Source organism: Protopterus annectens, chromosome 16.part0 (assembly GCF_019279795.1).
Source record: "Protopterus annectens isolate FY-2018-M chromosome 16.part0, PAN1.0, whole genome shotgun sequence".
In the NCBI taxonomy this organism is placed as follows: domain Eukaryota; kingdom Metazoa; phylum Chordata; order Ceratodontiformes; family Protopteridae; genus Protopterus; species Protopterus annectens.
The window spans coordinates 206651129-206669434 of NC_056750.1; the positions used below are offsets into that span (position 1 = coordinate 206651129).

An 18306-nucleotide genomic window follows, 5' to 3' on the forward strand; every position below is an offset into this window, starting at 1 on the left:
ACGAGGAAGAGTATTGTGACATGAAGATTGCAAGGATGCGGATGCTTGCTTTAGGGCTGACTCCGGCTCTTTTCTTATCTTTCCTTTCAAGCAATTTCAGGTCTTTGTTCATTCCATTAAGATTAGGGGCAAAGAACATAAGACTCCCTCATGCTGCCTCCTACTCCTGCCTCATACTTGTTTCCACAATTTAAGCTTCATCCTTAGATAAGACCAATTCGAGCTCCCACTCCTGCTTTTTACCCCTTTTGCCTAAGGGGTTTCGCAGATTTGAATGTCTTATGGAGCCTTGTTCTACTGTGTCTGCCTGATATTTGAGAAATTCTTGTCTGAGTGTTGGCCATTTCTTTGGCAAGGTGGGTTTTCAATTGGATTTATATGTGCACCCTTCACTTCTTCCTTTTATCCATGCCCCAGGTCTTTTCATCTTAATTTACTAATTCCTACTTCAGTGGTTTCAACTGCGTTCAAACCAAACTATTAAAAACGGATATTTTGATAGACCCAAAATTAACAGGCAGTGTCATTTTTTCTTTGCAGATTTTTGCAGGCAGTTGAATGTGTCAAGATTTTTCTTTCTTTATTGGTGCACAGTTGTTAAACTATTTGTTAGTTTTTGCATGCGTTTTCAGGATTTTGGCTACAATTAGAACTTCATTATGGATTGGTTTACAATTTTTAACCCAGCCTTTCTAAGGGAACTTCCACTAATAGGGATTTTCATTACAGCCACTTTATTCCTGCTATCACTTCTACATAGGGACTGGGCCACTTGCCACTCATATGATATACTGGTTTGCACCTGCTATTTTTCAGGGCATTTTGCAGCATCCTATTTCAGCTTTTTTCTTGCCTCCCTCCATACGAATAGTTTTGCTTTGCCATCCCGCTTTCGTGTTTGATGTGGGGTGAAGAACATAGTACAGTTTTATTTTGACCTTTGCTGCTTAGAGTTAAGATCCACACTGACTGCAGCCCACTGTGATCAAGGGGTTCCCTACAGTTTTGTAGGGGTGGGTTGATAGGATAGGTTTGTACCTAGTTTAAAAAAGTCCAGTTGTTGATGGTTTATATTTGGCTCTGTTTGCAGTTTGGTTGTTTGATGTTTTGTTTAGTTCTTGGTGTTGTAAATATTGTACATTTTATTATGAAGGTGTTTAACAGCAGGTGGTTTTTATTTGCACTCGGGGTGTAGTTTGTCGCGTGGCTTAGGCGCCAAAGCACTTTATACGACGACGGCGACCGCATTTAGCACGCTGAATAAGGCGGGACTGGTGCAATGTTTATACCTTGCAGTGGCCATACTAAGGGTATTCGGCCCATGGTACATGGTTCATGGTGCCACTCTGCAGCAGCGTAAGGATTAGGTATTTTCAGTTGCCCTTTTCCAGGACTGCTGTACCATTTCAGCATGCTGTTTAGTCTAATCTTATTTCTGCAGTATCCATTTGTATTTCAGCACTTCTGCAAATGACAGCTACTACTCCTGTTAGCAGTTTTTCTTAAAAAAAAAGTTTTGCATTCAATGCTAACAGAAAGATAAATGTTACCATCTCGAAACAAACTTTATGCTGGGAAAGTGTAATTTTGTCAAAAGGTTAGCTTTGCCTTCATTTGAACTAGCTGATTCAGGGGGATTAAAATACTTTTCACTAAAATATGTTTTTGGTGGAAGTCACTTCATGGAAGAAAGTTTCTGCTTTGTAAGCTTTAGTATGTAACGATCCATACGCAGAATTTTTACATTGAGATGGTGTTGCTAAAACTTAAACCAGAAGTAGTATCTGTTGTCTCTGTTAACCAAGAAAGGACAGGGAGAGGATTTGCTTGTTAGAAAACAAGCATGGTCAGAGTGGCTGATACATTGTATTGCCTTTTGTTATTATATATACAGCTTAACACTTCTGTGGCCATTTCAAACTTATGCTAGAAGAGCTCCAGCTACATCCGTGGTATACTTTACAGGTGTTTCTGCTGTGGACAAATTAATGGTAGCATCTTGGACTACTTTCCTTGCTTTCACTGAACGCTATGTTAGAAGCTCATCTTAGGAGGTTTTAGTACAGCTGTCCTGCAGGCAATCCTGTAACTGCTCACCTTTCATGGAGTTCCTGTTAGTACATGGGATTCTATCAATAAGTTATGATTTACTGACACAGTAACTTCTGTGAAGTAAGGGTTTGTGAGGTAGGCACCACCTTACCTGATGTTTAAGGGAAGGTCACTGTGGAAGTAAAGCTACCCTTCCTCATTCTGTCTACTTATTTAGTTAGCTTACCTTTTACCTATTATGTACTGCACACACAATAGTAATAAGGTTCAAAGTTTCTGACAGTTATAACATATTAATACATCTTTAGTTATTGTATGCAAAACTTTTCACTGCAATATTTTCTTGCATTGAAGAACTGAAATAGGTGCATGCTATCGACTACTTGTTTGGGAGCTTTGTGTCAACAAATATCAGTACCTCTTGTCATCACGAGACCATCATTGGCCTTCTCAAGGTAACAGGGCAGCTATTAAAAAATTGCCATACCAGAGCAGCTTCACTGATGAGTAAAGCTAAATGTTAAGCATCCAAGTTAGCAGTGTTGCCTGCTTCCTTGGGAGGTATAGGATTTTAAGAATTTGTCACTTAGAAGGTAAATGATGGCTGATGTTTTTTTCCAGAACTGTTTTTTTTTTTTTTTTTTTTTTTTTTGCCTTTCTTTGTGTTGCATTGTGCTCTTTTGAATTTTTGTTTTTACTTGCAGACCAGTATATTCGCCTGTATGACACCAGGAATGGGAAGTTTAAGAACTTTAAAACAATCAAAGCCCGTGATGTTGGTTGGAGTGTACTGGATGTAGCATTCACTCCTGATGGAGCATGCCTTCTCTATTCGAGCTGGTCTGATTACAGTAAGTGCCATTTCTTTGCTGGTTTATTAACTTTTTTTTATATTAATTATTGTAACCTCATGCTATATGAGGTTAGAACATCCTTAATTGCTGCCAGTGATCTGAGTTAATTCTTGGCTTGGACATCATAGAACTGAACCGACTGAGAGACGAAAAGAATAGATGATGATTCTGCCTCCTCTTTTCCTGATGGAGAAAGGGTCTCCTAAGTTTTATGGCTACTACTACTAAGAATGCCTAATGCAAACTATAAAAAGTGACAAAAGTGGGTTGATCCTACTGAGCTCTGAAATTGGGAGCACACATTGCAATCCTAACATGCCTTGGATAACAGGGAAGCCGTGAGAATACACATTGCAATCCTTACATGCCTTGGTTAACAGGGAATCCATGAGAAATTATATTTATTTAAAAATGAGATAATAATGCAGAGTGATATTCTTCTTCATTATCACTTGTAATCTGTAACCTGTTCCTTATTCCCAGATCTGTCTCTATTTTATTTATGTATTGCTTTTGTTCGCCAGGAAAGTCTGACTGGGCACAGGACCCATTTTCAGCAGAGGCCTGGGTAGAAAGGCTCTAATATACAAACAGCAGAAATCTACAGAGTAATAAATTTTTCCAGTCATGATTCAAAATTACCATTAGACAGCTGGTAACAGTAATAATGTCAACAGGGTATGTGACAGAATTGTAACCACTCCCAGTTCCAAACACACAGAGTGTGATGAGATAGGAAAACAAAAGAATCCATTACACAAGTGGAGCAAGGGGAAGGTTATTCAAGGTTCTTTCTTGCGAGAAACCTTTTCCAAATCTGCCATTTTTAAACCAGTTCATAAAAAAATAATCAGGATTTCTTCTAATCCCCCTCCCCAGCACCTGACTGTCAAGCTTCCCACTTTTGTGTTCATGGTTTAGTTTGTTCACCTTGATGGGAGGGTGCTTATTGCTAAGGCCTGTTTGTTTCTCTTTGGTGAAATGTGTAGTAATGTGAGGGATTGGTTTTGTCAGTAACATTATGGTAAGGGTTTTTCTATATTTGGTTATACTATTGCTTTGCATGCATGCCTAGTTGGTGCTTCTACAGTTGTGTGTGCATATTGTATCACTGTCACTTCCACAAGTGATACAAGTCCCCACATGTCATGCCTTTGTCCCCCAAAGCAAATGCCTGTGTTGGTTTTCTGGACTCTACCGGGGAGGTCAAACAGAGCAAACTGTTTGGTATGAGGAGGTCCATCCTCATTAACAGTAGGGCTAAACACTTTCAGAGACGTTGGATCTGGTGAGATACTTTTGCAGCCCTCTAGAGTTTTAGTGGCTTCTCCAAGGTTCTCTAGCATTGCCCATTTGGCAGCCTGTATGACCAGGGAAAATACATTTCATGGCCACAACCATTCTTTCTCTTCTCCTCTCAACCATCTGATGATGAGTCCCCCTAAACCGAAGGTGATTGTTACAGGTGGTAAAGTGAAGTTCTTGCCAGGGAATATATCTAGAGTTGTGGAGTACAGATCTGTCCCTTAGTTCAGAAACCTCTGAAGATGTCCCTCCGAAAAGGCAGCAGAGTATTTATCTGTTAGCTCTGCTCCTTGGAAAGTTTCTTCTGAAAAACTTGTTGCTTTTTACTGTGAATGTCTTTGCAAAAAGTGACTTTTAAAGACTTTTTGATTTTACCCGCATTTACTGCTGTGTGTTACTGGAAAGAGGCACCATTTTTGGCTCGACCATGGCACAGTTTGTTGGTCCTTCTTCCAGAAACACAAAGAAAAAGTTAAGCAAGCAGCCTTTTTCCATCACAACAGGGTAGCAATTTGCCTCAGCCACAGGTGAGTGACTCTGCTGCAGCTATTAGTTGTACATTAGACCACTCATCCTTTACCCTGGATCCCTTTGGTGCAACACCTGCAGCCACTGTGGACCAAGAGCTAGCCATATCTTCTGCAGCTGTTGGGATTCCCCTCAGTGGGCAAGGGAGAACCACTCTTGTCAGTCTTGAGAGAGGGAACATAGAAGACTGCCATGTTTTGTCAGAATGTTATGCCTTTCCTGGAGAAGCTGTTGCTGCTAATAACACTGTGATCCCAGTGTTCCTGTCAAAATGAATCAGAAAACTAAGCATCTATGTACTCTTCCTCAATTTTCCTTAGACAGGAGTAGTTTACTGGGTCTGGCTCAGAATACAATTCAGGCTATTGATCCTTTTTGTATAGTAGTTTCTGGTAAAAGAAAGAGGGATGAATATCTCCTTTCCTGAAGAGATTCAAGATTCTGAATCCATGCATGAGGATGTAGGGACAAATGCATGGATGGTCATCGTGTTTCACTGTTGCAGTCATCACTGTAGGGTTCTTCCTGCCGGCAGGCAGCCCTCGGTCGGCCAGAATCCCAAAGTCTGGGTCCGGCATCGGCTGTGTACTCACCCTCCCTGACGTCAGTGTGCCAGGGGTACAAAGCTCCCAGCCAACGCCATGTTCTCCAGTCTTTCTTGCCGCGCGGTGGAAGCAGTTCGCAAGTGCCGGTCGGCTGACTCCTGTTATTTTTGGTGCTTCATTCCGAAGACATTCTTCTTTACAAAGCTAAGTACCCCGTTGGGGAAACTTTTTTCTTGCTCCAGACCGATGTCAGAAAAAGTTAATAATTGTATTTCATGTGGGAAGCAAATTACCTCATAAGGATTTTTACTCTTACTGTAATCCTTGTCTAGGCCCTGACCACGACGTAGCTAGTTGTCTGTTTTGTGCTAGATTTAATCAACGTACTATTAAACGGAGATACGATTTTGCCTTTCATTACTTTGGGAGGCGATTTAATTATAACATGTCATCGGACACGCTTCTGACTACCGGAGTTCATAAAAGGCGCAAGGATAAGGATAGGCCTCCAAGGTCCAAATCAGATGACAGTTTACAGTCAGAGCCAGCTGCCGCTTCGGCCGTCGTCAGTGAGGTGCTTTCGCAGCCCCTGTCATCGGCCATTACAGAACCGCTTGCCGAACGGACTCCCACAAGGAGCCAACTAGGCCTTCAAATACTCCAGGTGCAGGACCTTCGGATAATGCTCCCTCGGATGGGTCCGGAGCCGCTGTGCAGGTACTGGCTTCCGAGGGGGTTTTCAGGCCTACGCAGCTTCAGACAAAGGCAAAGACTCCTTCTAAAATAAAGACTCAAGCCCAGGCCTCCTCTGATCCGGGACCTAAATCTTAAAAACAAAAGCTTAAAATGGCGGAGGACTTGCTAACTATGATTAGGGGTTCACATCCCCCTCCAGACAAAAGGCCAAGACAAGAATTGGATTATGAATCCTCTGATCAGGCATCTATCTCTTCAGTGTCTTCCTCTGAACAGGATTATACTTTCCCTCCTTATGAGGATTCTGATGCTGAGGAATCCATTCCTTCAGCTTCTCCTCCTGAGGATTATTCTTTTGGGGAAACTTTACATGACATGAGGGAACATTTTCACTGGGAAGGACAGGAGTATTCTGAATCTTAGAGAAGGCTTAGGGATTTCCTTCTTCTTCCCCAACACAGACCCCTGGCTATTCCTCCTATTTTGGATATTGTGGAGGATGTCTTTTCTGAGTCTAATCTAACTTCTGACTCCTTTCCTCCGGCCCCTGCTAAGCCTGATAGATATTACAGAGTCCCTGACTCCCACCAGTTTCTTTATAAAAATCCTACTGTTGATCCAGAAACCATTTCTCAGGGTCCTAAGGGTGTTGCCGCCACTGCTAAGAGCCCTATTCTGTCAGATAAGGATTCTAGAGCTTTGGAGAGATGGGGCAAAAAAGTGTACACTTCTGCTACTTTATCTATTGGAGCTTTAAATTGTCAATTTCATATGTTGAAATATCAACAATACCTTTTGTCTGTTATGAAACAAAAACTGGGTACCATTTCTGCATGTGCAGACAATAAGGAATTACATGACTTGATGCATGCTACTGAGCAGGTGAGGAAACATACCTTACACTGTGGTTTTGATGCTTTGGAGGCCTCTTGCAGGGCGGCTGCCACTGGCATGATCATTAGAAGGCATGCTTGGTTAAAGGAACAAAATTTGCCTGATCAAGTGAAAGCAAAGTTACTGGATGCTCAGGTTCAACATAGTGTTTTGTTTGGGTCTAATGCTGAAGAGGTTATAAAGAAAATGGAGGATAAGGCAAAATCCATGCCAAACGGTTAAGGATTTCTTACAAGTTCAGCCTCCTAGATTTAGCAGAAATTGGCCAGCTAAAAATTGGTCCTTTCCCAGCTCGGACAGGCCTCAGAGGGGTAGATATAGGCGCCCCAGAGGGAGGGCCCAAGCACAGACCTCTTATAGACCTAGACAGTGGAGTGCTTCCACCCCCAGGGGTGGAGAAGATAGGTCTCAACCTTATAGGAAACGGGCTCAATGACTCCCCCTGCATGGCTCCAGGAACTTCTCTCCTGGAAGCTCCTCTGAGAGGAAAACTTTCTCTTTTTCACTGAAATTGGACTTACATAACCCAAGACAAGTGGGTTCTGGATGTAGTTTTAAGAGGTTACAAATTCCACTTTCACACCTTACCAAAACCAAACGGATGGCCAGACCTACCAAAAACTCAATGGGCAGAGGCATTAAAACAGGTGAGGTCCCTCATGGCTATGAGGGCCATAGAACTGGTTCCAAATTCAGAGATGGGACAAAGCTTTTATTCAAGACCCTTTCTAGTTCCCAGAAAGCAAAATACTTGGAGACCCATCCTGGATCTGTCAGTCTTAAATACTTTCCTGGAGATACCAAAGTTCAAGATGCTTACTCTGCAGCAGCTTCTGCCAATGTTGAGCAGAAATGCATGGATGGTGACATTGGATTTAAAGGAGGCTTACCTACACATTCCTATCAGGCAGGAGTGCAGAAGATACCTCCGGTTCAAGGCAGGCTCGAAACATTACCAATTCTCTGCGCTGCCCTTTGGCTTGTCTATTGCGCCCAGGGTCTTTACCAAGTGCCTGGCACCAGTAGTAGCTTACTGCAGACTCAAGGGAATTCAAATTTACCCTTATCTGGACAACTGCCTTATTCAAGCAAGACAGCAAGGACATTTTACTCCAGCACCTGGAATTTGTTAAGAATCTACTCAAGTACCTGGGATTCACTGTGAACGTAAAAAAGTCAAATTTGACACCCACTCAACAGATAACTTTCCTGGGTGCTCTTTTAAACACAACAACCCAGATGGGATTCCTTACATCAGGAAAACAACTGCAGCTGGCTTCAACTTTCAAAAGCCTGGCGTTAATGTCTCAGCTAACTGCAAGGAAATTCCTACAGGCTTTGGGTTACATGGCTTCCTGCATCCTACTCATACCATATGCAAGACTGCATATGAGGAAAATACAATGGTACCTAAAAAGCGTATGGTCCCAGCATTGTCACAGTCTGGAAACAGTGATTGCTGTCTTGCCTTGCCTGCAAAAGGAATTCCATTGGTGGGCCCTGGCATGTCTTCAAAACAAAGGGAAAGCTTTCAGTCTACCTCCAGCCTACCAAGTGATAACCATGGACGCCTCGGATTATGCATGGGGAGCTCACTTGCAGGGAAAAGGCCTGCAAGGTTTTTGGACAGAGGATCAGAAGCATCTACATATCAATTTAAAAGAGATGTTAGCTGTGCAGAATGCCCTCTTGGCTTTCAGGGATCTTTTACAGCCAGGGCAGCTAGTGATACGGACAGACAACACCACAGTTATGTGGCACATAAACAAGCAAGGGGGTTCACACTCCTACTCCCTTTGCAGACTAGCCATGACTCTATGGAACACAGCACTAGCTTGCAAAGTGGACCTACAAGCTCATTTCCTGCCAGGGAAACAAAACACTCTGGCAGACAGCCTGAGCAGGAACCTGTCAGACCCACACGAGTGGATGCTAGACACCCAAATATTCAAGATGATTACAGAAGCCTGGGGCTGCCCGGGCATAGATCTATTTGCATCTCCCCACAACTACCAGTTACAGACTTTTTGCACAAGGACATATCACAAGCTAGCATGGAAAGTGGATGCTCTCTTATTCAGTTGGAGGAACCTCTCGAGGTATGCCTTTCCACCACTACCTCTTCTACCAAGGGTGTTATTAAAAATAAAACAGGACAAACCAAAACTGATCTTACTAGCCTCGGATTGGCCTCATCAATTTTGGTACTCAACACTGATAAATCTATCCCAGGAACCTCCTTGGATTCTACCTCAGATTCCATATCTTTTGTCTCAACATCAGGGCCAGGTCCTGCACTCTCATATCAAAACTCTCAGCCTGGCATATTCAGGGTCTGTGATTACTCCTACCCTTTCCAAACAGGTCATGGATGTTATCTTAGAAGCCAGAAGGCCTAGCACTAGGAAATCTTATGAAGGTAAATGGAAGAGATTTTGCACCTGGATGCATGCTCAGGAATCAGATCCTCACATTCCAAATATTCCATTGATTTTACATTACCTAACAGATATGTTGCATAAGGGTTTATCTTTTTCCCCCATAAAAATACATGCCTCAGCTATCTCTGCACATTACAATACAGATCCTCCAATTTTTTGCATCCACTTCTGAAACAATATCTCAGAGGAGCAAAGAATTTAAGGCCCCCTAGGACACCACCCATTCCTGCCTGGGACCTCAGTTATGTCCTGGAAAAAACTTACTCTGCCTCCTTTTGAGCCTGCTGCCACATCTGATATAAAGTATTTATCATGGAAGACTATTATCTTACTGGACTTAACTTCAGCCGGGAGAGTCTCGGAGTTACAAGCGCTCATGGCTGTGGAACCTTGCATTATTTTTCATCAAGACAGGGTTTCTTTGAGGACTAACTCTACTTTCATGCCTAAAGTGGTTTCTAAAGTGGCTTTAAACCAAACTGTTCACCTGCCAACTTTTTTCCCTAATCCACAAAATAAGGGGGAGAGGATCTTGCATTCTTTGGACGTGCACAGGCAGCTTCGCTTTTACCTGGACAGAACCAAGGATATCAGGAAAACAGAACAACTGTTTGTTTCTTATGCAGCAATGTTTCTTATGCAGCAAATTCCCAAGGCAAAGCTATTTCAAAACAGACCATTTCTAAATGGATTGCTCAGGGAATCAGATTTTGTTACTCTCATCATGGAAAGCAAATCCCAGGAAAAATTAGGACTCACTCTACCAGAGCTGCTGCTACTTCAGCTGCCTTTCTGAGGGGAGTACCTACCAAAGATATTTTGGAAGCTGCAACTTGGAGTTCAGTGCATACTTTCTCTAAGCACTATAATCTCCCTCTTTATTCGAAGTCTAGGGCAGGCTTTGCTTCTGCAGTCTTGCAAGGCCTTCTAGCCGCCCCTTCTACTCAATAACCACCACCCTTTATCTTAGCTTTGGGATTCAACCCTACAGTGATGACTGCAACAGTGAAACACGATGAACATAGTACAGTTGTGTACACTTGACATAAATGTAGATGTTCGAGTGTCTTCACTGTTGCAGTCTGGGTTACCCACCCTCCTGTCCCCTCTAATACTTTTATTGGTGTGGTTCCCTGCTTCACCCTTCTTCTGAGGTGTATTTGCTACAGGGTATGGGGTTTGTTGTATGTTACATTTTTGTTTTACTTTTAACCTTTACTTTTGGGCACCTGACATCTGGGGCAAGAAAAACTGGAGAACATGGCGTTGGCTGGGAGCTTTGTACCCCTGGTGCACCGACGTTAGGGAGGGTGAGTACACAGCCGACGCTGGGCCCAGACTTTGGGATTCTGGCCGACCGAGGGCTGCCTATCGGCAGGAAGAACCCTACAGTGATGACTGCAACAGTGAAGACACACTAACATCTACATTTATGGTAAGTGTACACAACTGTACTTTTTCTGCACAGATATTTGTTTAAGACTCAGAGAAAGCCTCAGTTTCTGATTCTACCTGTGGGAGTTTCTCTTTCTTCGAGACAATTTTAGAATATTTCCGTATTTTCAGTGGGAAAACACAGGATTCTCAGTCTCTTGGAAAATACTATGAGTTGTTACAGAATGAATTTCTAGAACCTGCTCCCATTTCTCCAGTTCTGTCAGCTTTTGGGGATGTGTGGGTTACTGCTTATAATTCTCCTGACAGTCAGTTGGCTGCACCTAAAAAGGCAGATAGGATGAATAAAGTTTCTCAGTCTTTTAAGTTTTTATACACTCCTCCCAAAACTGATCAAGCAGCTACAGCTTTAGTTAAATCTTTTGCTAAACACTTAGTTAATTCCAATTCTGCTCTCCCTGATAAAGATGGTAGATTCTAGATAACCATGGGAAAAAGTGTATGCTTCTGCAACTTTGATTTTCAAAAGTTTGAATAGTCAGACCTGTATGTTAAGTTTGTTCTGACTAGTTGTGAAAGTATGAGGAATGTTCTATCTGCAGTTTCTTCTTGTGAGGAAAAATCCGCTCTAAGTAATTTAATTTCTTTTGTTGCTCTAGTCACTATTCATTGTATATGGTGTTTTTATGATTCTGTTGATACTTCTTCAGTGGCTATGAGCACTGGGGCTGTTCTGAGTAGGTTTGCATGGCTGCACTCTCAGAAACTCCCAGATGATGATGTTAAATGAGATTTTAAGTTCTTCTTAAGATAGAAGTTTAGTTGTTAGCCCCACTGCTGCAGAGGCAATCAACATTTTTCACAAAAGGGGTAAGCTGATACAGCTCTCCTTTTCCATGTTTTCCAAGGGTTTCTCTTTCTCTCTGTCTCTTTCCTCCGCCTCCAATTTTGATAAGAAACAAAATAGCATCTCAACAAAGTACAGGTAAACAGATGTTTAAGAAGAAATGGCAAAGGGGGGGGATCAAGATGAATTCTGGCAACTCCCAAAACCAAGAGCAGTGAAATAAGTCAGAGTGACTATTTAAGATACTTTGTTTCCCCCTACCATCCTGGTAGTCCCCCTCCTTGTTTTTTCAGAAAATCTGAATCTCAGCTTTTCTCTTAAGCTACTGATGAGTTTTGAATATCCTTCTTCAAGGTTTTCAGATGGCAGTGGGAGAAAATTCCTTCTTTTGGAGGGTAATTCCTCTTCCTCTAGACCAGACTGTTTTGTTTCCACCTGTCCATCACATGCTGTCCCAAGAGTGATAGAACCCGTTCCCCTATCCCAGGTGGAAAGGGGGGGGGGTGTATTCAAGGTTGTTTTTAGTGCCAAAGAAAGAAAATGTTTGGAGACATGTTCTGAATCTTTCTTTCTAAACCTGTTTGTGATGGTGGCCAAATTCAGAATGATGTCACCCGTTACATCATCTTCCTCATTCAAGTTTCCTTGTAACATTGAATTTAAAAGTTGCTTAACATCACATTCCTATTTATCCAGACTTAAGGCGTAACTTAAGGTTTTGTACATCTGTATCACATCATCAATTCTCTTCCTTGCCTATTGGACTGTCCACTGCAGAAAGTGACCACCTCAAATTATAGCTCATTGCAGGCTACAGGGTATCCGCATTTTCAGTGTTTAGATGACTTGCTTAATTTTGCATAGTCTTTTTCAGTGTCTGGAATTTCTTGGGTGAGAGATCTTTTATACAAGCTGAGACTCCAAAACAACATTCAAAAATTCCAAAAGAACATTCAAAAGTCTTAACTCCTTTTCACAGGATTGTGTTTTTGGGATGTCAGTTAGATGCAACAGTTCAAAACACCTTTCTTCCACAGGAAAAATAGATCTATATATTCCACTTAGATGTTGGTCACTGTGAAGGAATACCTCTGGATTTTTGGCTCTCTTGGCTTATAAGAATTCTCATGATATCCTGGGCAAGGATCCATATAGATGTAGTGGTATTTGAAATCTTTTGGTCCCATCAGCAACACCTTTTGTCTTTTCAGATCCCAGTGCTGAGGTTTGTTAGAAGGGAAATCACTCGTTGGAGGCAACCGATATCCCTAAATCCAGGTCTCCATTCCACTATCTGTTCCAAAGCAGTCGGTCACCAGATACCGCAGACTTTGCTTGGCAAGCAGTTTCAGGAAGGATAAAAGTGCAAGGTGTGTGACACAACAAGGACAGATGCAAGCACATAAATATAAAAGAGATGCTTGTCCTGATTAAGGCACTTGACTCTCTGAATCGTCTTTGGTCTCCTGGACCTCTTTAAAGTCATTACAGACAATACCACAGTCATGTTGTACAAGCAAGGGGGGCATCATCTAGCCATGTTAGGTTGGGATATAGCTTCTCAGAACAAATTCACTCTGTACAGGCATCCTACATTCCATCAGAGCAGGACAAGGGCAGAGATCATCATGAATGGAAATTAGATTAGAGGGTCTTCCAAGATCTGATCCATCTGTGGGGAGTTCCTCAGGTGGACCTCCTTGCCTCCTTTCTGAACAGTCAGCTGTCAAGATTCTGCACTAGGAGTCCTTGCAAGAAGAGCTGGAAGATGGATACTTTTTTTTCCTTGGACAGGAATGATGATTCATAAAGAACCCTCCGGACAAGGGTGTTTCTTATACCCTGACACCAGTCAACTTCATTTGACTGCCTGGGTGATAGGACCTTAATTCCCTTTAGGCACCTGTTTAGGGAGTATGTGCAGCAGGTACTAATGGAGGCAAGAAAGCCTGCTACTAGAAAATTATGTATTAGAAAATGGAAAAGTGTTTCTTCTTGGTGCCAACAACATAACCAGCACCTGTTCAGAGCTAGTTGTTCTCTGGTTTTACAATATTTGTGGGAACTACTATGTTACAGCCTTTCTTAGTCCTCTAGCAAGGTTTATTTGTTGGACAGTTCAGCCTGTGTACCTATGGATCTTCCTCTTTCAATGCATTCTCATGTCAGTATGTTTTTAGTAGATTTTGCAAAAGAGACAGCCAAGAAAACTGGCGGCCTCTCCTTGGCATCTTAATTTTGAGTTAGCAAAGCTAACACTTTCTCGTTTTGAGTCAGCTAACCTGGCTGACTTGAGCTTCTTAACATGGAAAACAAATTTACTGATTGCTCTGACCTCTGCAAGAAGGGTATCTGAGTTACAAACTCTTACAGTGAGTCAAACCTACCTCATTTTCCACAGGGTCAAGGTTTCATTGAGAACTAATCCTTCTATTATGTCAAAAAGTGGTATCTAAGTTTACTGTAAACCAAAATATATATCTCCCTGTTTTCTTTACTGAACCCAGAAATGAGGGAGAAAGGATACTCCATACCTTGGATGTCCACAGACAGCTCTGGTACTATCTTTACAGAACTAAATCTTTCAGATCTCCGGGTCAGTTGTTCATTTCTTGTAAAAGTAACAAGTAGGGACAACCTGTGTCAAAACAGACCATTTCCATGTAGTTGTCTAAGGCTACTACCTTTTGTTGTATTTGCCAAAACAAAACTATTCCAGGCATAGACAAAGCCCATGCTACCAGTGCCTTGGCTTCATCAATGGCTTTTTGAAAGGGGTTGGATTTTTAGAAGTATTCTAGAAGCTGAAACTTAGTCCTCTGTATATACTTTTACATTGTCCTATAAGGTTGATTTTTTCCCTATGTCTAGGTCAAGCTTTGTAAGGACCATTCAATAGGGACTCCTGGACTCCTCCTTCCACCTCCCAAGTGTAGAAAACCAGAGTAATCTATCCCTATATTTAAGGCTGCTGTGGCAGTGATCAGTATGATGAACTTAGTACAGTGGTGTGAGTAAACTTACCATACAGTAGCTGTTCATATGATCACTGCTATAGTAGCTGCTCCCTCCTTCCATCCCTCTTGTTTTTTGGTGTGTTTGTGCCAGGGTGTGGTTATTTATTTTTTGCTCTTCCTAACATTGTCCTTTCAAGGCTCAGCCTCCTCTCTGTATTGGCAGGAAAGCTCTGAAGGGCAGTGCGTCCAAACTTGTTTTTTAGTCAGCTCAGCTTGAGCTGCCAGGGCATGTAGAAGGTGCCCTGAAGCTTTGGAAGCTAGCCAGCTATTATATCCTTGGCAGGATGTAACCCATATAGCTAAGGCTAATGCAACATCATTTGAACATCTACTGTTGTGGTAAATTTACTTATATAACTGTACTGTGCTACATTTGATGAGAATGGATTTCCTTGTTCCTGTAAAGGAAGTTGCGTGCTTACTGTAATGTCAAAGCTGGATGAATAGGTCCATGCTTGTCAGCATACCCAACTTACTTGCCTCTGCCCCTTGCTGAAATGGTCTGGAGGTCATTATTACTGAATTTTTTTGTTCTGCTGTGCCATAACCTTGCAGAAATGAGATCTGAAGAAGGCATTCTTTTTACAGAACATTATAGCTAGAAGGTGAGGGGCCTAGTAGTCTGTAAACGTTTTATGCCATAACTTCTTTTTATGAGAGTGAACCAATTCATCTAGATATGTCATTATGGCAAATAAATAACTTTTAATTTCCTGGGCATCTAGCCATCCTTTCCTGCCCTGGGAGAGACAATTCGGTCCAGCCTCTTTATTGCTCTTACATCCCTCCTCTAACTCCAGGACTGCTAACTGATCTCAGATTGTCTGTATCAGGAGCGGCCTTAGGTCAACTGATGACTTAGACAAAAGGGCTCCACGGCGCCCTTCCACACCACTTGGTGCCCCCCATCCTGGTCCATTTACAGCAAATAAATACTGGAAATGCGCCCCTGCCTAGTTGGCCTGGGCCTAAGGCCAGCTATGGTCTGTGTCATAATCAGGGCTGTGTCCTTCTGTGCCATGGAGAGAAAAAAAAGGGGGGGGGGACAGTTCAGTATGTCGACACTACAAAACCTAATTCTTCTTTTAAGTGTAGTATCACTGTAACTATGGACCTGCAGGATGACTACCTACGTTATCTCCAGCTTCAAAGCTCACAGCCTCTTTCTCTGATTTATCTACAAGGGTACTGCTTTTGAGTTCAGCTCATTGCTATTTTGGCCTTTTACCAAATGCTTGGCTGCAGTGTTTGCTTATCTTACACTTGTTGTAGCATATGTTTACTCATGTCTGAAGGATTGTTTGATTTTTGCCAACATACTGCTTGTCTAACTTTTTTTTAGCATTCAGAGAGATTTTTTGCGGGTCTGTTCTGGACACTTTGGGTTGCATGATTTCCATTCCTTAGACATGGTGCAACGAGTCATGGATTTTTCTAATTGCAAAGGCATTCCTTGGAGCTCTTGCTTTTGATGTCCTCACTATGATGGTACACAATGCAGGAATGCATATAATGAAAATCCAGTGGTGCTTTAGGAACCTGTGGTAGGGTTACCACCTGTCCCACTTTGTGAGGGACAGTCCCTCTTTGGGCAGTTATGTCCTGCAAAAAAATTGTAAAAATTGCAAATGTCCTGAGATTTTAAATTATTTTCTATATTTTATGTAATATTTGCATAAAATGGTTATTCTGTATCTTAAACACCTAAATGTTATAAGAAACAGAATAAGCAACTAAAATGCTACAAGAATAACCTTTTATTTAGGCAAAAAAGTGAAGTTCTGTCCTTTGTACTGGCCATGGGTATGTTTCGGCCTGCAAAATCTGACATTTGTACCAAAAATGTCCCACTTTGGGCATTTGAAAAGGTGGCAACCCTAACCTGTGGAATAATGTCCGGCCATTAGACTACATCCTTCTTACTTCTGCTTTGACCAGAGCCTTCTTTTGCTGGGGCACTCATTTGAAGAATGAGGGGTTTCCATAATTCCTCCTTCTGCAGGACTGAAAATAAAAACAGACTGCTTGGAAGAATGCTAATTGTCAGGACCATCAGAGAGGAATAATTGCACTGTCCATGAGTGACCTCGACTTATGAGTTTCAGTGGAATTATGCCAGTGTCCTTGCTGTATTCAGATAAGACCCAAGGCTGTAGTAGGGCTACAGTTACAGACAAATACCACCACAGTGATTATGTTAATCAACCATCAAGGGGACATTCACTTCTGTTTACAGATTGTCCATGAAATTTTGGTTAAGAAGTATTTCAGATGGATAGCCTTCCCTCTTTTTGCTGTTTACATGCCAGGCTTACTAAAGTAAGAGTCCGGCAGGTGCTCTGAATATGGAAATTCTCAGTGGTATTCCCGAAGTCCCAAACAACCCACTAAACAAGTGTAGTGGGTCCAAAAACAAAACAGTGTAAGAAACTTACCTGTGTGGAAGATTTTCAATCCATATATATCTAGCTAATCACTGAATATTAATCAGATCAGATAATGGTAGTAGAAGTAGCGAACTTAAACTCGTCCTAAGTAAAAAAAAAAGTAGTTATTCGTACCCCTATGTTTTTACAGCACAATAAACCACTCCCTTGCCTGATAAAAAGTATATATATAGTTAGAAATCGTGTGAGAAAACGATTACTCTGTTATTTCTGTTTTACTTGATTGCTTGTCTGCATACTTAAAGGATTTTCGACTGGGAACAAGACTGTCTACCCTGCTTGGATTACTTTCGAATACTTAGTAATTCTGTATAATATTTCAAATGGTATATTTTTTATTCTTTTTTGACTGAAGGACAAGTTTAAGATTGCTACTTCTACTGCATTATCTGGCCTGATTAATATTCAGTGATTAACTATATAAATTTCCATGCATTGTGAGTGGGAAGAAACAGGGACATTATGTTTGTCAGAATGTTGGGTCCTCTCACAGGCGGATCTCTGCCTCTTATTTGATTCTCGCCCTCTTATTTGAATCATTTGCTGCTTTGTTTCAGGGACCTTGTAAGAAGATTTAATAAAATACATTCTCAGCTGAATCTGGGGTGTACTTCATTTATATATTCCCCCAATGTGTATGATGCAAAGAAACTTTATTGTCATTTAGGAAACATAAGTGCTACCTAAATGAAATTTCAAGTGTCAGCTCTTTTACAGGAAAAAACAAACACAGAAAGACAGATATGATAGGTATTAAAGAATAAACAATAACTATAGTACAAAAGTAAATATCTAGGTAGCTGATGCACATGCTTGCGCAATATTTCTATACACTGGACAACACTGACTACTAGATGATTAACACATGAAAAGTACACTATACACAGAGGTGAGATTGGGTGATATTGCTCATAAGTAAGTGATTGGAAGTGCACTTGAATGAGAATATATTAATTTTATTATGCAATAAAAAAATAGAATTATTGTATGGAAAAAAAATGAAAGAAAAAGAATGAGAGAACAACAATCTATTATAGTTTTGATACATCCAGATTCATGTCTGCATTAATGAGTCTTATTGCAGTTGGATAATAAACTGTTCATGAATCTGGAGGTCCTGCAGCGGATACTCCGTAACCTTCTACCAGAAGCAAGTTTAGTAAAGCAGCCATATGCTGGATGAGAAGTGTCACTCAGTATTTTGCAGGACCTTATTTTTTCTCTCTTATTTTTTTTTTGGATTCAGAAAGTGCTCCTTTTTTTAGTTTACTCTTATGGAAAATGT

At 41.4% G+C, this 18306-nt stretch overlaps 1 protein-coding gene across 1 annotated transcript in view; it reads left to right on the forward strand.

Annotated features, from left to right (window-relative positions):
* DCAF11 (DDB1 and CUL4 associated factor 11) overlaps nt 1-18306 on the forward strand; it is a gene marked incomplete in the record, with an annotated part of 1824350 nt that overhangs the window by 591523 nt on the left and 1214521 nt on the right. The window contains 1 exon segment of the mRNA XM_044057850.1: nt 2757-2903. Within this exon segment, the coding sequence (XP_043913785.1) occupies nt 2757-2903 (147 nt within the window).